We start from the raw sequence: 15,399 nt of genomic DNA on the forward strand, positions 1-15,399 counted from the left end.
TGAGGAACGACTACCAGTGTATTAGGCTGTGTATTGTTTGTCAGCTGGGCAAGTTAATAAGGACAGAAAACTATGCAACCGTATCTATATTTCTGGTTGATGTTGGCTAAAAGGCTTGCTATAGCCAATATTTACCCCAACATAACTAGCATTATCTTGCTAACTAGCTAGATAAATGTAACATGACATATTTATTTTCTGGCTGATTTGGCAACCTTTCTGATCATATTACTTCCATAGTCATAGTTTTCAGCAAAATCCATGAAATATTAACAGCACTCACACTCACAAGTGAGCTATGACATATTCCTTTTAGACACTGTCATAGACACTCAGCAAGCCAGCAGGCTCAACTTGCAAAATTGCACCTTGTGTTATATCCTATTTTGACTTTTCATTTTTTTTACTTTGATGAGGTGATTGGCTATTAAGTACTGGATCACGTTCTCCTTTGGTAGGCCTACCTACTAGCTACTTACTGCTAACCTTTTGCTGAGTTTAAAAAAAATACCATTTCTCTTTACCAATGAATTCCACATCCATTAATATGTCCATATGTTATGATGTTATGTCAATTCATGTAAATATTGATATGATATTAGCTAAACCACCATTTTTTTTGACAGATTAGCACAAACAAGAAGAAGAAAATATATGTAAAATGAAATGGACTGTGGAGAGGCCAGTAACCCTCCACCCCCACTGACATTATTGTGTAAGTATTCAACATACAAATGTGTTTTATGATGTTACCTTTTCTTATGAATATTTCTGTCAGTGTGTACCTGTGGTTTGGGCCACTTTAATGAGACCACGATGGAACTTGTCCTTCAGACGGGTCTTCATGTTGAAGTTCTTAGCGCCGCCTGTTACTGAGATTAAGAGGTTGGGGGGCTGGAGCTTCCAATGCTCTGTCATCAGCTGGTACAGAACTTCAGCAGAAGTTCCTGAAGATACACGCACATACTACACACATGCATGCATGTGAAAAACATGCAGGTATAGACAATTATGTAGATTTTGTCACTAAAAACTCCCTTGAAATATTTCTAGGCTTTATTGCATGAATGTTTTTAATGATGTGTATTTGAGACAACTTCTGGGGAATAAAGATCAGCAAGCAGTCAAAAAATGTCCCCAGAAGAATTTTAATGTCTTCATACCTTGCCTATTTTCTGTTTTCTGAAGCTGATGTCACCAAACGCATCAGTGGGGACCTCTCTAACATGCAGGTCTTTATTCCACGTCTCTCCTGTGTACTCCTCTGCTTCAATGGCCTCCACAGGGTGGTGGTTTTTTGGGTATCCACACATACAAAACCCCTCTCTGTGTGGCATAATCCATATTCACCACGCAAATATGAAACACACACTGGATGTGATTTGAAATGAGATAGCATGCATATGATCGCAAGGCCTTTGACTGAATATCGATAATATAAATGTATTTATTAATATGGACACACAGTGAAAAAGTATTAGGTCTTGAATACAGATCAAAAGATTGAAAAATCTTTAACATGAACAATTAACATGCACTCTGTGATGCACACAGTGATATTCCACAGTCCCTAAAAAGATGCATTTCACTGGTTGTTTTTCGTATTTATATGCTATATATATATACAGGCATTACTCAGCAGAATATTCAAGGTCAACAATGCTTCCCATTTTAAATAAATAATTCCACTTGACCAAATGCATGTAGATATATACCTGGCATCTTCCACATAGAGGCAGCACTCCTTCTTCTTAATGTTATCTTTAATCCAGGAGGACAGAAGGCAATGCTGGAAGGAGGTAGCAAGAGAATCTAAATATCTAAAGCTTAAATCCATACTCACAGTCTGCACCAAGGCAGGCTTCACTGCTACCTCCCTTATACTCAGAGAGAGAGAGAGAGAGAGAGAGAGAGAGAGAGAGAGAGAGAGAGAAAGAAAACACACTGCAGTGGAAGGGAAACATCCAGGTGACGTCATACAGATAAGATCAAATTATCATTAGTCTGCTGTGTGATTGATAACAGAAAGACTGGAATTATAATGCACTCTAGATTTAGCTGCACCCTTGGTAAAAATTTAATTTTAGTAAAATGCATATGAGTTTAATCTTACACTGAAAACAATTAGACATATTGCCTAATTTAATAATAAAAAAATATTATAATATAAATGTATAATATTATTTATAAAATAAAAAAACAAAATCACTCTTATAGGCACCCATCACTTTTATAGGCACTCCTGCCCCTACTTTTCACACCCTCTGTTCACCAGGATAAATAAGTATAAATATTTAGGATTTGAATTAGATTACTTAGTATTTGAAATAAGGATGTAAAAGAACTAAAAGCAAAGAATTAAACAATTGAACACATAACTTTAAAAAATACTTACTTTAATGGTTGACAGCAAGCCATTCTGTAAATGCAAGGTGCTAACATCATGTGGGTGTATTTTACTCGCTGAGCCAGGCATCTCTGCAAAGATATTTACACAGAGTATAAATGACAAAAACTAATCTTTCCGGCCTGCAGTCTTGTAGCCGCACACATCTATTAGCACCATTAACATGTGTAGTGTGGGCCCCTGTTTGCATACCGCACTCGCAGAAACCTTTTGAAAGTCAGTCTTAGAGCTGAGTACGGCATTGTTATTTTAAGAAAATAACCTACATTTTGAACACAACCAGCAGGGGGCGTCTGGCTACTATCTCTGGGTTGTAACTCACTCGCACTCAAACTGAAAGTACAAATAAAATCTTTCACAAGCAGGCGCTGTTAGCACTGAAATAGGTCTGGTGCTTCACATCAATGATCCTATGTGTTCTGGTTCTAACTAACTTTAGTAGAAATGGAATACATTTGGAAGGAAGGAAGACAAGAAGTAAGCCCATATTATGGAATCTTTATACATTTTTATTTCGATTAACAGGAAGATAAGCTCATGAAATACAGTTTTAGAGAAGAATAGTCTGAATTAACTAGTGTTGCCTTTGCAATAAATAAGCCCAATACACATTAGTATGTGGCTGGTAATCTTGTCATTAGTAGCTACAAACCTAACTAGTTTAAGTGCTTCCCTTTACTGTATGAACTGAAGGATTAGATCATCTTACTGTGTGGTATTACTGTGCGGAAATTACTCATGTGAAAGCCTAATTTTATTTGTAACTGATAGGCTCATAGGCAAATGCCACCTTAAAATTGCTCTGGACACACCCCTGCTCAACAACCATAACTTAGAACTGTGGGAAATATTCATACCATACATCATTCTGTTTCCTGCTTCAGACACAGTTCAGGAGTAACACGGTTCTTGAGCCCTAAGCCCTGGACAAAATGTGATAAATAAAAAACCCTTATGATGAGTTTAACTCATATACACACAGCATATGTTCAAGCATCTTATCCTCACCTAGCAGCAGCTGTCCCAAGCCAGCAATGATACAGTTCATCTACCAGTTTATTGACCACATCTTCACAAAGAACTTCTCACCTGCAAAATAATAACGAGGCCTAATTAAATACAAATCGATACGGAAAGGGTTGTTTGCCTCTAAGGCCTTTCACACTTTCACCATCTGTAACAGCCTTTATTGTTTTCTTATAAACAGTGCAAAAAAGCAAACATTTTTCTGGCATAAAATTTCATTAGTGTTTTACCTTACCTTTCCTCCTCTTACACCATACCTACTGTGTGTCTTGTGTCTGTCTTTGCTTTCGCCAACAAGTCCATACAATCACTCCAGATCACAGGATATTTCAGTTTCAATAAATGAGTCAAAACAAAAGATTTGTGCCAGTGATGAAGATCAGAGACTTAAGTTATCAAGCACCTTAGCTTGAGTGGCCAAGCTAGCTTGTATCGAATCGAATGCTTCTAAATTTGTTGTTTGCGTTTCACCTCTGAGTCAATTGTTACAATGGTTGCCATGCCACCTAAATCTAGATGGACTGAAGTACTAGATCATGTTACAGTGCGCTACTATCTACAAACTGCTGAACTGTTGCTCTTGGTTATTAAAGAATGTACTTAAGTGTAGCTGCAACATGAGAAGCTGAGTTTGATTCAGATGCCTCATGACAGGGTTTGCTGCATATATAAATAAGCAAGCACACCAGTCAGTTGTAGCAGAGGGCAAAGGACATCATTTGACTGATGTCCAAAAGGGCAAGAAAATAGGGTACTGGGTGCAGGGTGTTACATTCTTGGGCCTTTTCTTTTTAGTTGTTCTTCGTGCTGTGGTATTAGAATTTGTTTTTCAGGTTACCCAGGTTACGCACCAAGAATCAGTGAGCTGTCGAGATGACATCGTCACAGCAACGGACGACCTGATTGGTTAAAGGGGTGATTAGCCTCCTGTTAAAGAGCTGCGTCACAAATGTGTAGGCGGGGTGTCTTGTTCAATAGACTCCTCGCGTGCCATGGTAGATGCTGCTCTGTAAAGCTCTGTGTTGGTACAATTACTGCCTGTGGTACACTCTTTTTGAGATTGGTGTGTTGAAATTGTCTGTTCCTATTTTTTTTTCTGTCTCTGGTTCTTTGAATAGGGCCTTGTGACTTATTACTTGCTGTCCAGCTAGGTTCTTAGATAGAGCCTTTGAGATGTTCTCGATCTTTAGAGGCTTTATGCACTGGGCCTCGAGTAGTTACATGAAATTCTTCTTCATTAGCAGCATTGAGTTGTTACAGCCAGTGTCAAAAAGGACCAAAGGACCACTGAGAGTCACTTACTGATAATTGATTGCCTGAAATATTGAGTATTGTTTTTTTCTTATTGTTTGGAGTCATAAGGGTGGGTGCTTTTTTCTTTTTGCTTTGTTGCTGTACTTCTGTTTTTGTGACAAGGAGTTGAGGGAAGAGTGATTGTATTTTATTTTCTTTTATTTTAGGGAAGAATGATTGAATCCACTCTAGTAGATTTGTTTTGGTTGTTGTGTTGGCGTAAAGCTCACCCTGAAGAAACACTCCTGTTTAGGTTTAGTTTATGCTGTATATATATTTTGTATGTGTTTCGTTTCCGTACAACAAGAACACCAACAACACATCCCTGAAAATCCCGTACAGGGTGTGTCTCCGTGTTTTTTTCTTTATGTTGCGCCCTTTTGTGGACCTAGATGTGGAGCCCTTGAAAGGTGCAGGTAATAGGGTGGTAACAAGGGTGATAGCGTCTCAGAAACCACTAATTTAATGGGATGCTTGAGAGCTGCTGTAGCCACGGTATGCCAAGAATGGAATTCTTGCACATCGAGTGCCTCCCAACCGCGTAACAGGGGTGTCCCAGGAGCCACTGATGCAGAGGGAATGACGAATTCAGCGAGTGTTACACAGCAATCAACATGCCATAGTGGACCAGTTAACCTATGTAATCCATAGCTATATACAGAATTTAAACAGAATTTTAAAGTTCAAATCTTATATAGTATGAATATTCAATTTAGTTAATATTCCTCTTAATCCAGTAAGGCTTGATACTATGTAAAAGATTTTCACTTAAAAAGTCTCACTTTAGCCATAAATAACCATCATTCTGCATTTAAAATAATCCACGAGGAATTAAACTTTTAAATATCAAATACAGTTTACATTTATAAAATGAAGCACATTCATTATACTGGTAAATGGTATTTATGTACATATACAATCTGTAAAAACTGGTACATAATACAATTATAAAGCGAATTGTTAAAATTACACCAAAAGTCCACATTATGAAATTTGCATAACACTCTTTTGAGAAATTGGCTCATAGCAACGTCTCTTCAAAGTTAGACGTGGACCTTATACAACTTAAATGCTATCCTTCCACTTACAAAAAGTACAAATCAAGCTAAGATACAAGCAATGTTACCTGAAGTAGCAGGTCTTAAATATGTTAATCAAAGACACAGAAAATAAACTGGTACAATCAAATGTGCCTTTGCTCTCTGGTTACATTCATGTTTTATAACCTAGGTGACCAATTTTTAAGGACAAAGTGACATTTGACAACAGAGTGACAATTACTTTGAATAAATTGAGTAGCCTACTTTTCTCAAATTTTCTCACATTAAGAAATTAAAGTTCAGCACCTCCCAAGCCAGAGGCCTCTCTCTCTCTATATATAAAACTCTAAAATGTTATCTCATGGCAAAAATTTCATATATACATTTACAAATAGAAGATTTGCGGGTAATAAAATTTTATTATAATCAACTATTTATTCATTAGAAAATGTCTGTAAAATATAGTTATAAATTCAAGAACGCAATGAATAATGTCGAAGCCGACTTAGTTTGCTTTTTAAGTTACCTTACATTAGCTATTCGTTCATCATCTGGGTTGCTAACTTTAATGGTATTTTCTAGCGCGTCAATGAAATTTCATTTCGAACAATTAAAGCTTGGAGCAGACTGTCACGCGCTGGCCTGCACTCACGAGCTCCTGTCAATCACCGCCCTCCACTTCCTCGCTCCCAATCACCTACTTAGTTCATTCCGCTCACCGGTTCCCCGCCGGCTCTCCTTCTCCCTATTTCAACCCCATGTGTGTCTGTCTTTAGTGTTTGGTCTGGTCGCCTGCTATGGTCCGCTCGTTCAGATTGTGAATTTTCTTTATTTTCATGTAGAAGTGCCACAGATGTCAGGATCATTCTGATACAGTTATCCTCTGTCTCACACAGCGCAACACTTTCTGGTTGAGATTTTAGCAAATAGTGGTGTCACGAATGGGCCAAATATTTATATCTTTCAGACTTGTTTTTCATGTTCAGGGCTGCGGCCGGTGCATCTCCCTCTATGTTCTAGTGCCCCATTTCCCAAACATTTTATTGGAGATACAGGAGAAAAGGCACGGCTGAATGTATAAGACAATATGATTGAATATTACAGATGATTTGAACTAACAATGCGTGCGGGGTGGTGCGCTGAAATAGGCCTAACGACGCAAATGAAATAACATAGAATGAACCATACAATATATATTTCTTACATATATTGAATGATTCATTGTTTAAAAGAAACACAAAATGGACCTATATGAAAAATAAGTGGGTGTTTTGCTTGTATTAAAAAAGCAAATGAAAATCCACAGCTTTTATCTTGCCCACCAGATGGCAGTGTGTCAAAGGGTGGCAGTGTGCCTGAGGTTCCCGCAGTAGGAGAGAGGGGCTTCACATTCGCCAGGAGTGGAGTCAGCAAAGATAAAGCGAGCAGCAGCACAGAGGCTGGTGTGGCAACTCCAGATGGCTTATATGCGCACTACAGTGACCATACAAAGCCTGGTCTCATGGTTATTAATGTTCCATTAAAACATAAATGAGACGTAGTAGGAAACACAGTGGTAGTGTTACTATAAAATGTGGAAACTAATGAGCTTTCACTAGACGCGACTCAGCTGAAACCGCGAGTGAGGCCACACAGTGTAGAAACGTGCAAAAACCCTGTCTTAATGGCACATCATAAATGTGGCTGCTACGGTCTGTCTGGTCATGTTATTGTCACCCTGATGCTGGGCCTTATAGGGCCTAAGTTTTAAATTCAAGTCAAAACTATATAGAGCTCACCCGAATCTCCTTCACTCCCAGTGTGGATTTAAAGGAAATATCTCAGCAATGGTCTTATACCACTAATAAATCTAAGGGATGCGAGTTGCCACAAAGACCTTGGTCGAGCATTCAAAGCTGATTTGATTGTTCCCTTTGAAGGTGCTGCCAGATGTCAGGATCAGCACACTCCACTGGCCTGTCCTTTTGGTACAAGTCTGTGCCAGTGTCTTAAATGTCACCTGTCTTAATGCCAGGCTCAGTCAGGTCTCAACACCCACTTTTAACTTGAGCTTGACCTTTGACTTTCCTTATTTCAGCTTGTCATGCTTTGACCTTGTACCTCTACAGAACCAAAGAGTCACATCTACAGCGCAGATTGATAACCCTAATTCTACCTATCATGCACAGCTTTGTGTGAATGGTCATGTGTGCATGCCACTGTGTGAGAATCCTAGGGCAGATTTATGTACATTTTTAAAAATATTAAAAATATAATTGGACTAAACTGCCTTTATAGTTTTTGATTAAGCTTAAACTGATATCTCTGAGACTTTTGACATTTAATTACATGGAAATAAACATTTTCATAAATACCTAAGTATTTCTGATATTTCTATTATATGTCAGAATTGTCAAGAAACATTGTGTTTAGAACACCTGTAATATTACACTATTATTGCATGTCCCAGACAGCTCCTCCTGAACAAAGGCGCATTGATTAAAAAAAAAGAAAAAAAGTAAAACAACTCAAATAAGTATTTATGCCCTTGCCATTACCCTCATGTTCAAAACTGGCTTATATGCTTGTGTTTCACATCATGCAGCTTGATTAAAAAAATGAAATGAGGACATTGCATTACCGTCTGTGATTAAGGTGGCCTCTTTCAACATGGTGATATTAAATGCAGTGCTGTCCATCACAGCCGAGGCTTTGCTTGCGTCTACCTCTCTCACCACCTTTGCTTCGTTTACAATTCACATGGACTGAAGGGGGGACAGACTGGGACTTCCCAAGATATGACTGTGCATTGCCAGCTATTATATGGCAAACAGACAGAAGACTGAGCCTTTTTGTATCAAGACAACAGCATTTATGCATTTTTATATGCATATTGATATTTATCCATTTTGATCCACCCTTTGCCTAATAGCACGCGTCATGATTGAACTGACTGCTTATTTTGAATTATGCTCTTTTGTTATTTTTGAAAATAACTGTTTTACCCTGGCCCATGTTTCCTGTTTTTCCACCTGTTTTCTTGGTTAGACAGGACTCCTGGGCAAAGGGCTTTTTAAAGTTTATCACCTTAAGTGTCAGACATAAACAAAACTGCAACACCAACATGTTATATTGCTAGCTGAGGGCAAATGTGCCACTGCTCCAAGCTTAAATGAGCAGTGTACTCTGTGTAGTATCTGAATACCATGCTTTGTAGCATGAACAATTATAGACATTACATCAAATGAAAGTGTTCGTTTTTGTGGCCTACAAAATATCAGATGATCAGTCCTAGGTGAATGGCGTTTGCTTATTTTTTATTTCCACAAAGCCTTTGCTTCTGTTTTCATTGGCCAAAAGCTTCCTCTATGCTCAAGCATGTACCGTGACTGGCTGAAGTGCTTTGGAGCCCCAGTTTCAGGTAGCTGGGACATCATCAATATATAGCTGTGCCGTTTCAGGCTCAATGCTCCATACATGGCCCTAAGCCATATAGTTTTTTTAACACATACCTTCAAATGAGGGCCACAAAGAAGGGACTTATGACTCAACAAGAAAGAAAAATCAGAAAATCAGTAAGACAAGCTGAACCTTTTATATATCCAAATAGAAATTCATAAGACACCTGCAAAGGAAGCTCATTATGCAGGCTCACTTTGAGTTTGTGGACTGAGGAATGAGTTAAACTCATTGCACTCACCCACAACCGGATGTTCTAATCCAGCCCAGTATCAAATGGCACCCTGGGAATGTAGGGGGCCAGAGTTGTGCAGGCAGACATGCCCTCTCCACACCTGGGGGTTTAAGTGACTGAGCGAGCCCTGAGCTCTACAGCTAGATCTGCACTGGCCAAAACCATGGCTTTCCTCACAAAGAGGGGCTTTTGTGCCCGCCTGGCCCTTGGGAGTCTTGGCAGTGGGCATCAGCCTGGTATCTGAAAGGCATTTCCTGCTGTCCCTGCACCATCTCGCATTACAGCTTGAAAGCAACCATAAAATGTCACCATGCTCAGATTATGAAAGTGATTATTAAAGAGCATGGCATCATTCTCAAGACTCTGAAGACTTCTTGATGGCCTTTATTAGGTGTATCTGAGTCTGGACAGCTGCAATATGAAGTAAACTTTGCTTCTTCAAAGTTTAGCATATAAAAAAACATGATTGGTTAAAAATACAAAAATGTAAACACCTCCCACCCCCACCCAAAAATAAGAAAGCAACCCAAGAAAACAACCACCAAAGAACCATGATGTTTACTGAGGAATTATCATGTTTCACCATCACAGCAGGACTTTAATGTACTAGAATGCAAGAGAAAGTTGCAGCAGTATGCAATACCAAGAACTCAATGTGAATATAATTGTAAATAATGTAAAAAATGTAAATTATTAGCATACTTAATATAAATGACATACTATTAGGTGTGTTAAAATTTCAGTCATAGAACAGGGCGATGTCCAGCATATTTTAGTGTAGTACATGGTAGCCCCATCACTGGCTTACCCTGACGTGGCTTCAAGCAGTGACCAGCTCTCACAACCCAAAAGCCATTAACGGATTAGCCAGAGCAAGCTGGAGGGGTGACACGGGGAATGCGATCACTGTACTTGATGAGCCATTATCTGAGGATGCTGGCTTAGGCCGCTTCTTTGCTCAGGAGCCTGCCTGTGCTGGCAAGCTTTGCCAGGGAGTCACCGCTGTGAGTGTGTTTGCGGTTGGCACCAGCGCTGAAGTCCAGTGCTGGCGCTAACAGATATCGAGGTGAATGACACCAGCCCCTTAAACTATTTGTGTACAAAGGACAGCTGGTGACGTGTAAAAATGTAAGGCAACTTATGACACAAGACTAATCCATATATATAAATATTTGGAAAAACCTTTAAGAAATTATATATATTATATGTACAACCATAAGCTTATGGTATAGAGCTAAGATATACTTTCATAATAAATTTATAGTAGTGCCCTATCATACATGATAATTCATATTAAAACATATTATAATATGCAAGATATGTATGCACTGAAGTTATAAGAATGAGAGAGGGAACATATGAAAAATATTATATATGAGTAAATACACCACAGAATGTTTATAATAACCAATGACCAATCCCTGATTATACAGAATTTTAAAGAATTTTTGCATAAGTGAAACAATCACAAAATAATTGTTATGCAGCATTGAAGTATTACCACGTGTCTGAAACTGTTAACCAAACAAAACCTGTACAATAATTGATGGAAATGTCCCAGTAAGTCCACCAATCAAAACACATGTCAAAATGAAAGGATTTGCAGAACTATCCTGCTTTATCTGCTCTGTCTATCCCCACATCTGTGAAAACAGAAGATCGCCTACAAGAGATCCTTTGGCTCACTGAGCACCGATAGCAACCAGATGACACATTCTTTCAGCTGAGGTTTTTCTAGAAACTCTTAACTTTGACTGCAAGTTAATGTTCATCACATGGCCAGGTGGGAGTGTCCTGGCTATGTGAAGGATCAACATTGTGTACAGTAATTACATAGTAAAGACAGTAAAGAAAGTTTAAAAAATATTAATGTTATATAATATGAAGACTCACTAGAATTTTCAGTCATTATTATTCATTTTCATTTATCAAATTCAAATTTCCTATTATTTTTCAATGGCCATCACTGTACATGTTTTCAGTGCTGATCAAAAGATTTACAACTATCATCCACCTTTATGGTCCAAACTAAGAGATAAAATAGAGATTGTGGAACATAAAAGGCCACCCGCAACCCTGAAGTCTAAGCCTGGGAAACAATGGGACAATGTCTTAGAAACGTAGTCAACCCCCTTAAAGTCACCCTATCCATCTGGAATACAAATGGCACTATATCAGGTTTTATTTTAAAAGACCGACACTCAGTAATTAATTACAATTAAATCATATTGGTTTTTATAAGAAAATATTCTGTGAGAAAATGACTATATTTGCATAAGCATTCAGCCCCTGTGCTATGGAAGCACCATGCTTACACAGATGAAAGCTCCTGCCCTAACAAGGACATAGTTGGCTCACAGTTGGCCTCTGATGAGGAATCATTAAAAATGTTTACTTCTCGATAAAAGACCCCCTTAAGTAAAGCACCATTGGTCACTTCTGAAGGTAAGATGTTAAAATAGAGCCCGAATAGCAATCTATTGAAAATAGAGATAAAGTTATAGATGAACACAGGATTGAAAAATGGCTATACAATAATATTGAAGTATATACATATCCCAGAGAGCACCATTGGAGTAATGGTAAGAAGATGAAAGCTGCATCATACCAGCCAGGTACTGCCTAGACAAGGGTCTTCCTCAAAATTCATCATGAGAGCACAAAGGGGATTTGTGAGGGACGCCGCAGAGATGGCAAGAGTCAGTGTAAAAAAAGCAACAGAGATTGGTGGCCGAGACTGGAGTGAAGGTGCACCAGCCAATGATATCAAGAGCTTTGCCTACAACTGGCCTGAATAGGGGGGCTGCATAGACGGAAGTTAATACTGAAGAAAAACCACATCAAAGCATGTCTGGAGTTTGCCAGAAAGGATCAGAGTAACCCGGCTAAGATGTGTGACAAGGTTTTGTGGTGAGATGACACAAAAATGGAGGCTTTTGGCCAAAATTCAAAATTCTATATATGACACAAACCTAACACTGCCCATGACTCAACCACCCCAACAGTAAGGAATGGAGGAGCAGTATCATGTTGTGGGAATCCTTTTCCTCAATGGAGACTGCCTCTTGTTAAAATGGAAGGATGGGTAGATGGTGCACCCTAATAGATGTAAAACTGTTATTGCATCAAAATATGATCCTACTAGCCTGAATGGGTTCAATAATTATGCAAGTTATATTTTTCATTTTTTAAGCTCTGGTGATAAATAATGAATTCTGACATTTACCTTTAAGAGCACACTAGTCTCCCTGAGTGAATTTGACCCAAAATCACATTTGCGTTAATTTAATCATTTTGCAACAGTAATTTGTTATTGAAAAGACTGATTCAGTGTAGGCAGATGAAAATGAAATTTTAATATAAGGTCAATGGCACAAATCTAGACATATAACTTCATACTCATTAGACAGTGATGCCCAAGGTACATGAATTCACCTCACATGTCTCACACTCATGCCAGCTCAGGATGAGCTGTACTACAGGAGCCCTTGGCTAGTTCAATAGGGGTTGGGCTCTGGATTTCTATGATTACTTTGTGGGAAAGTCTGTTGTAAAAAGCCAAACTGTGTTAAATGAAAAATTCAGTAGGGCTGATATGGTATGCAGTTCAAGGAGAGGGCACAGTTAACTGACAAAAACAAAACTGCATATCTAAGCATACAGCTTTACAATAATGCAATAGTTCTTCTCATTAAAAACCAATCGCTGAAACATACATGTTAATTTTCAGCTAAAATATATAAACACTTGCACATGTAATCATGCTTAAAACAAATGTGCACATGCCACATTATTGCTTTCTTACATCTCCTAGAAATGACTCTCTCAGAATGTCACACCCAGCACTTTATGCGGTTGCGAATGAGACAAGAAAAAGCTCATTTGGGTCAAATGAAGGATAAAGCATGTCTTTGTCTCAAAATGGAAACATTTGGTCCTCAGAAAAGACAGAGTTGCTGGGGCCTAGGTACATTCCTGAAGATGTGATGTCTGCTCCAAAAATAACATCCTCTGGCAGAGCTAGTGTCTTACTTGCTGACACCTAAACCGCCAAAAGCCCAGTGAACACATGGCATAGTTACACATGCTCAAAGTTCTCATGGGTATTGCCTCTAAATTTCATAGTTTAGTTGAGTTTTGCATCTTGTAAAATCATATTAAGAAACTGCACATGACCTTTAAAGCAGCTAATATTTTATATGGTATTTCACTTCTTTCCTATGCACCACATAGTGATTTAGGAGCTAAAATTATTCACAGGGATAAAAAGCTTCTTTTATTACTCCTAGGTGGAATATTGTAACTTGTGGTATTCCCTATTCACAAAAATGAAGTGCAACATGATCCTTTACAAACTGTACATGAAACAGGTAATAATAATAATAATAATAATAATAACAAATAAAATTAATGGTAACAAATAAATTAATGGTAACAAATAAAATTTGTCCTACCCATGAATTGTCCCACCTATGATTTGTCCCACACATATGACAAATGGCTGAAGAGAGGCATGGCTCAGAAAAGAACTAATGAGTGCTGGGAATACATGCATGAACTAGAAGGAAGGAAACTATTATTTAAGCTATTCCTTATCAGTTCATGAAATTCAGCCAGTCAGCTTCAGCAGCCAAAATCTAGTGTTGACATGCTTGAGTATGTGAACAGCATTTACATACCTCTAAACCTTTTTCTTTGCCAATTACTGATGTAGTGATACATACTTACACACATTTATCTGACACTTTTAACCAAAGCAACTTACAATCATGACTGAGTACAACTTGAGCAATTGAGGGTTAAGGGTCTTGCTCAGGGGCCCACCAGTGGCAACTAGGCAGTGAACCAGCAACCTCCCAATTACAAATCAAGTACCTTAGCTACCACAGCAATAAGACTCCTACCATTACACTTTCATACCCACACTTATGAGTACCATCTCTCATGAATGCTGGCTGGATTGTAGTAATGTATCTTAACACTTGTTTCATGTATGTAACAGGTTGCGGTAGACACTGTACATCCATACATTAGCAGATAGCATATGCAGCCTAGATGCTCATAATTGCCAGGAAAAAACATTTTACTAGATTAAGAATTTATGTTTGCAGCTGAGATCAAACTTTGACAACCACAAGTAATGATAAGTAATATGCCTGTGTTCTGTGTAGCCAAACCTGAGACCTTAATAACTGGAACTGCTCTCTTATCTGGAAGTATAACGAAAACGATAAGAAACTAATGTAATCCATGCTTGTTTAGAAATGGAGGGGAAGAAACTCCTCTACAAACGTTGCGCAACATTTGCGTTTTCAAAGTCGCGAGGAATGTCAAAATGAAATGTAAGTGATGAGCTTACAGTAGGTGAAAGAGTGCGCTTTGAAGATCTCGAGAGCTTTGGAATGCGTACATTGCTCGCACTTGCATTTCCTGGCGCATGTCTATGTTTGAGACAAAATGCCAACGGAGGGAGAGAGTATTACGGAGAATGTGTGAGTCGAATTGCCCACCCCAGATTGAAACCCAGACCTTTTTTGCCCCACTTAAATCCTTCCTCTTCCTGGACAGCGGGAGAGACGATTACAGGCGTGATTATGGATATTTGTTAGAAAAGACACTATTCGTGGTCACCTATAGAATTACATAAATTTAGTACTTTATTGCTGTTGGTGTCCAATTGGAATCAATCTGTGTGAGTTCTCCATCTAAGCTTTTACCTGCAGGGAAGAAGCTGAGAATTTTCCATTCTGTAACCTGCACGTGCTGCGAGCCGAGAGCTCTCAGAAAGAAGCAGGCTTGCGAACTTGTTAGCAACTTAGTTTTGAATGGGTCATTGGAGCGGTTACCTGAACTTGCCTGGATGGGATGCACAGTGAGTTTCATTTGTTGTGAAGAGGATTTTCTGCAGATGCCTTTTGATCAGCATGCAGAGAAAAAGAAAGAGGAAAAGAGGCTTCTAT

At 38.6% G+C, this 15,399-nt stretch overlaps 1 protein-coding gene across 1 annotated transcript in view; it reads right to left on the minus strand.

Annotated features, from left to right (window-relative positions):
- trpm2 (transient receptor potential cation channel, subfamily M, member 2) overlaps positions 1 to 12,095 on the minus strand; it is a 28,650-nt gene extending 16,555 nt beyond the window's left edge. The window contains exons 1-7 of the mRNA XM_035523903.1: positions 12,048 to 12,095; positions 3,416 to 3,496; positions 3,265 to 3,330; positions 2,396 to 2,478; positions 1,716 to 1,789; positions 1,164 to 1,326; positions 786 to 966 (exon numbers count right to left, since the gene is read on the minus strand). Coding sequence (XP_035379796.1) covers positions 786 to 966; positions 1,164 to 1,326; positions 1,716 to 1,789; positions 2,396 to 2,478; positions 3,265 to 3,274 — 511 coding nt within the window. The 5' untranslated portion in view covers positions 3,275 to 3,330; positions 3,416 to 3,496; positions 12,048 to 12,095. The remainder of the gene's footprint in view (positions 1 to 785; positions 967 to 1,163; positions 1,327 to 1,715; positions 1,790 to 2,395; positions 2,479 to 3,264; positions 3,331 to 3,415; positions 3,497 to 12,047) is intronic.
- Between the last annotated feature and the right edge of the window lie 3,304 nt (positions 12,096 to 15,399).

This window comes from Electrophorus electricus, chromosome 2 (genome assembly GCF_013358815.1).
Source record: "Electrophorus electricus isolate fEleEle1 chromosome 2, fEleEle1.pri, whole genome shotgun sequence".
NCBI classification, from domain to species: Eukaryota; Metazoa; Chordata; class Actinopteri; order Gymnotiformes; family Gymnotidae; genus Electrophorus; species Electrophorus electricus.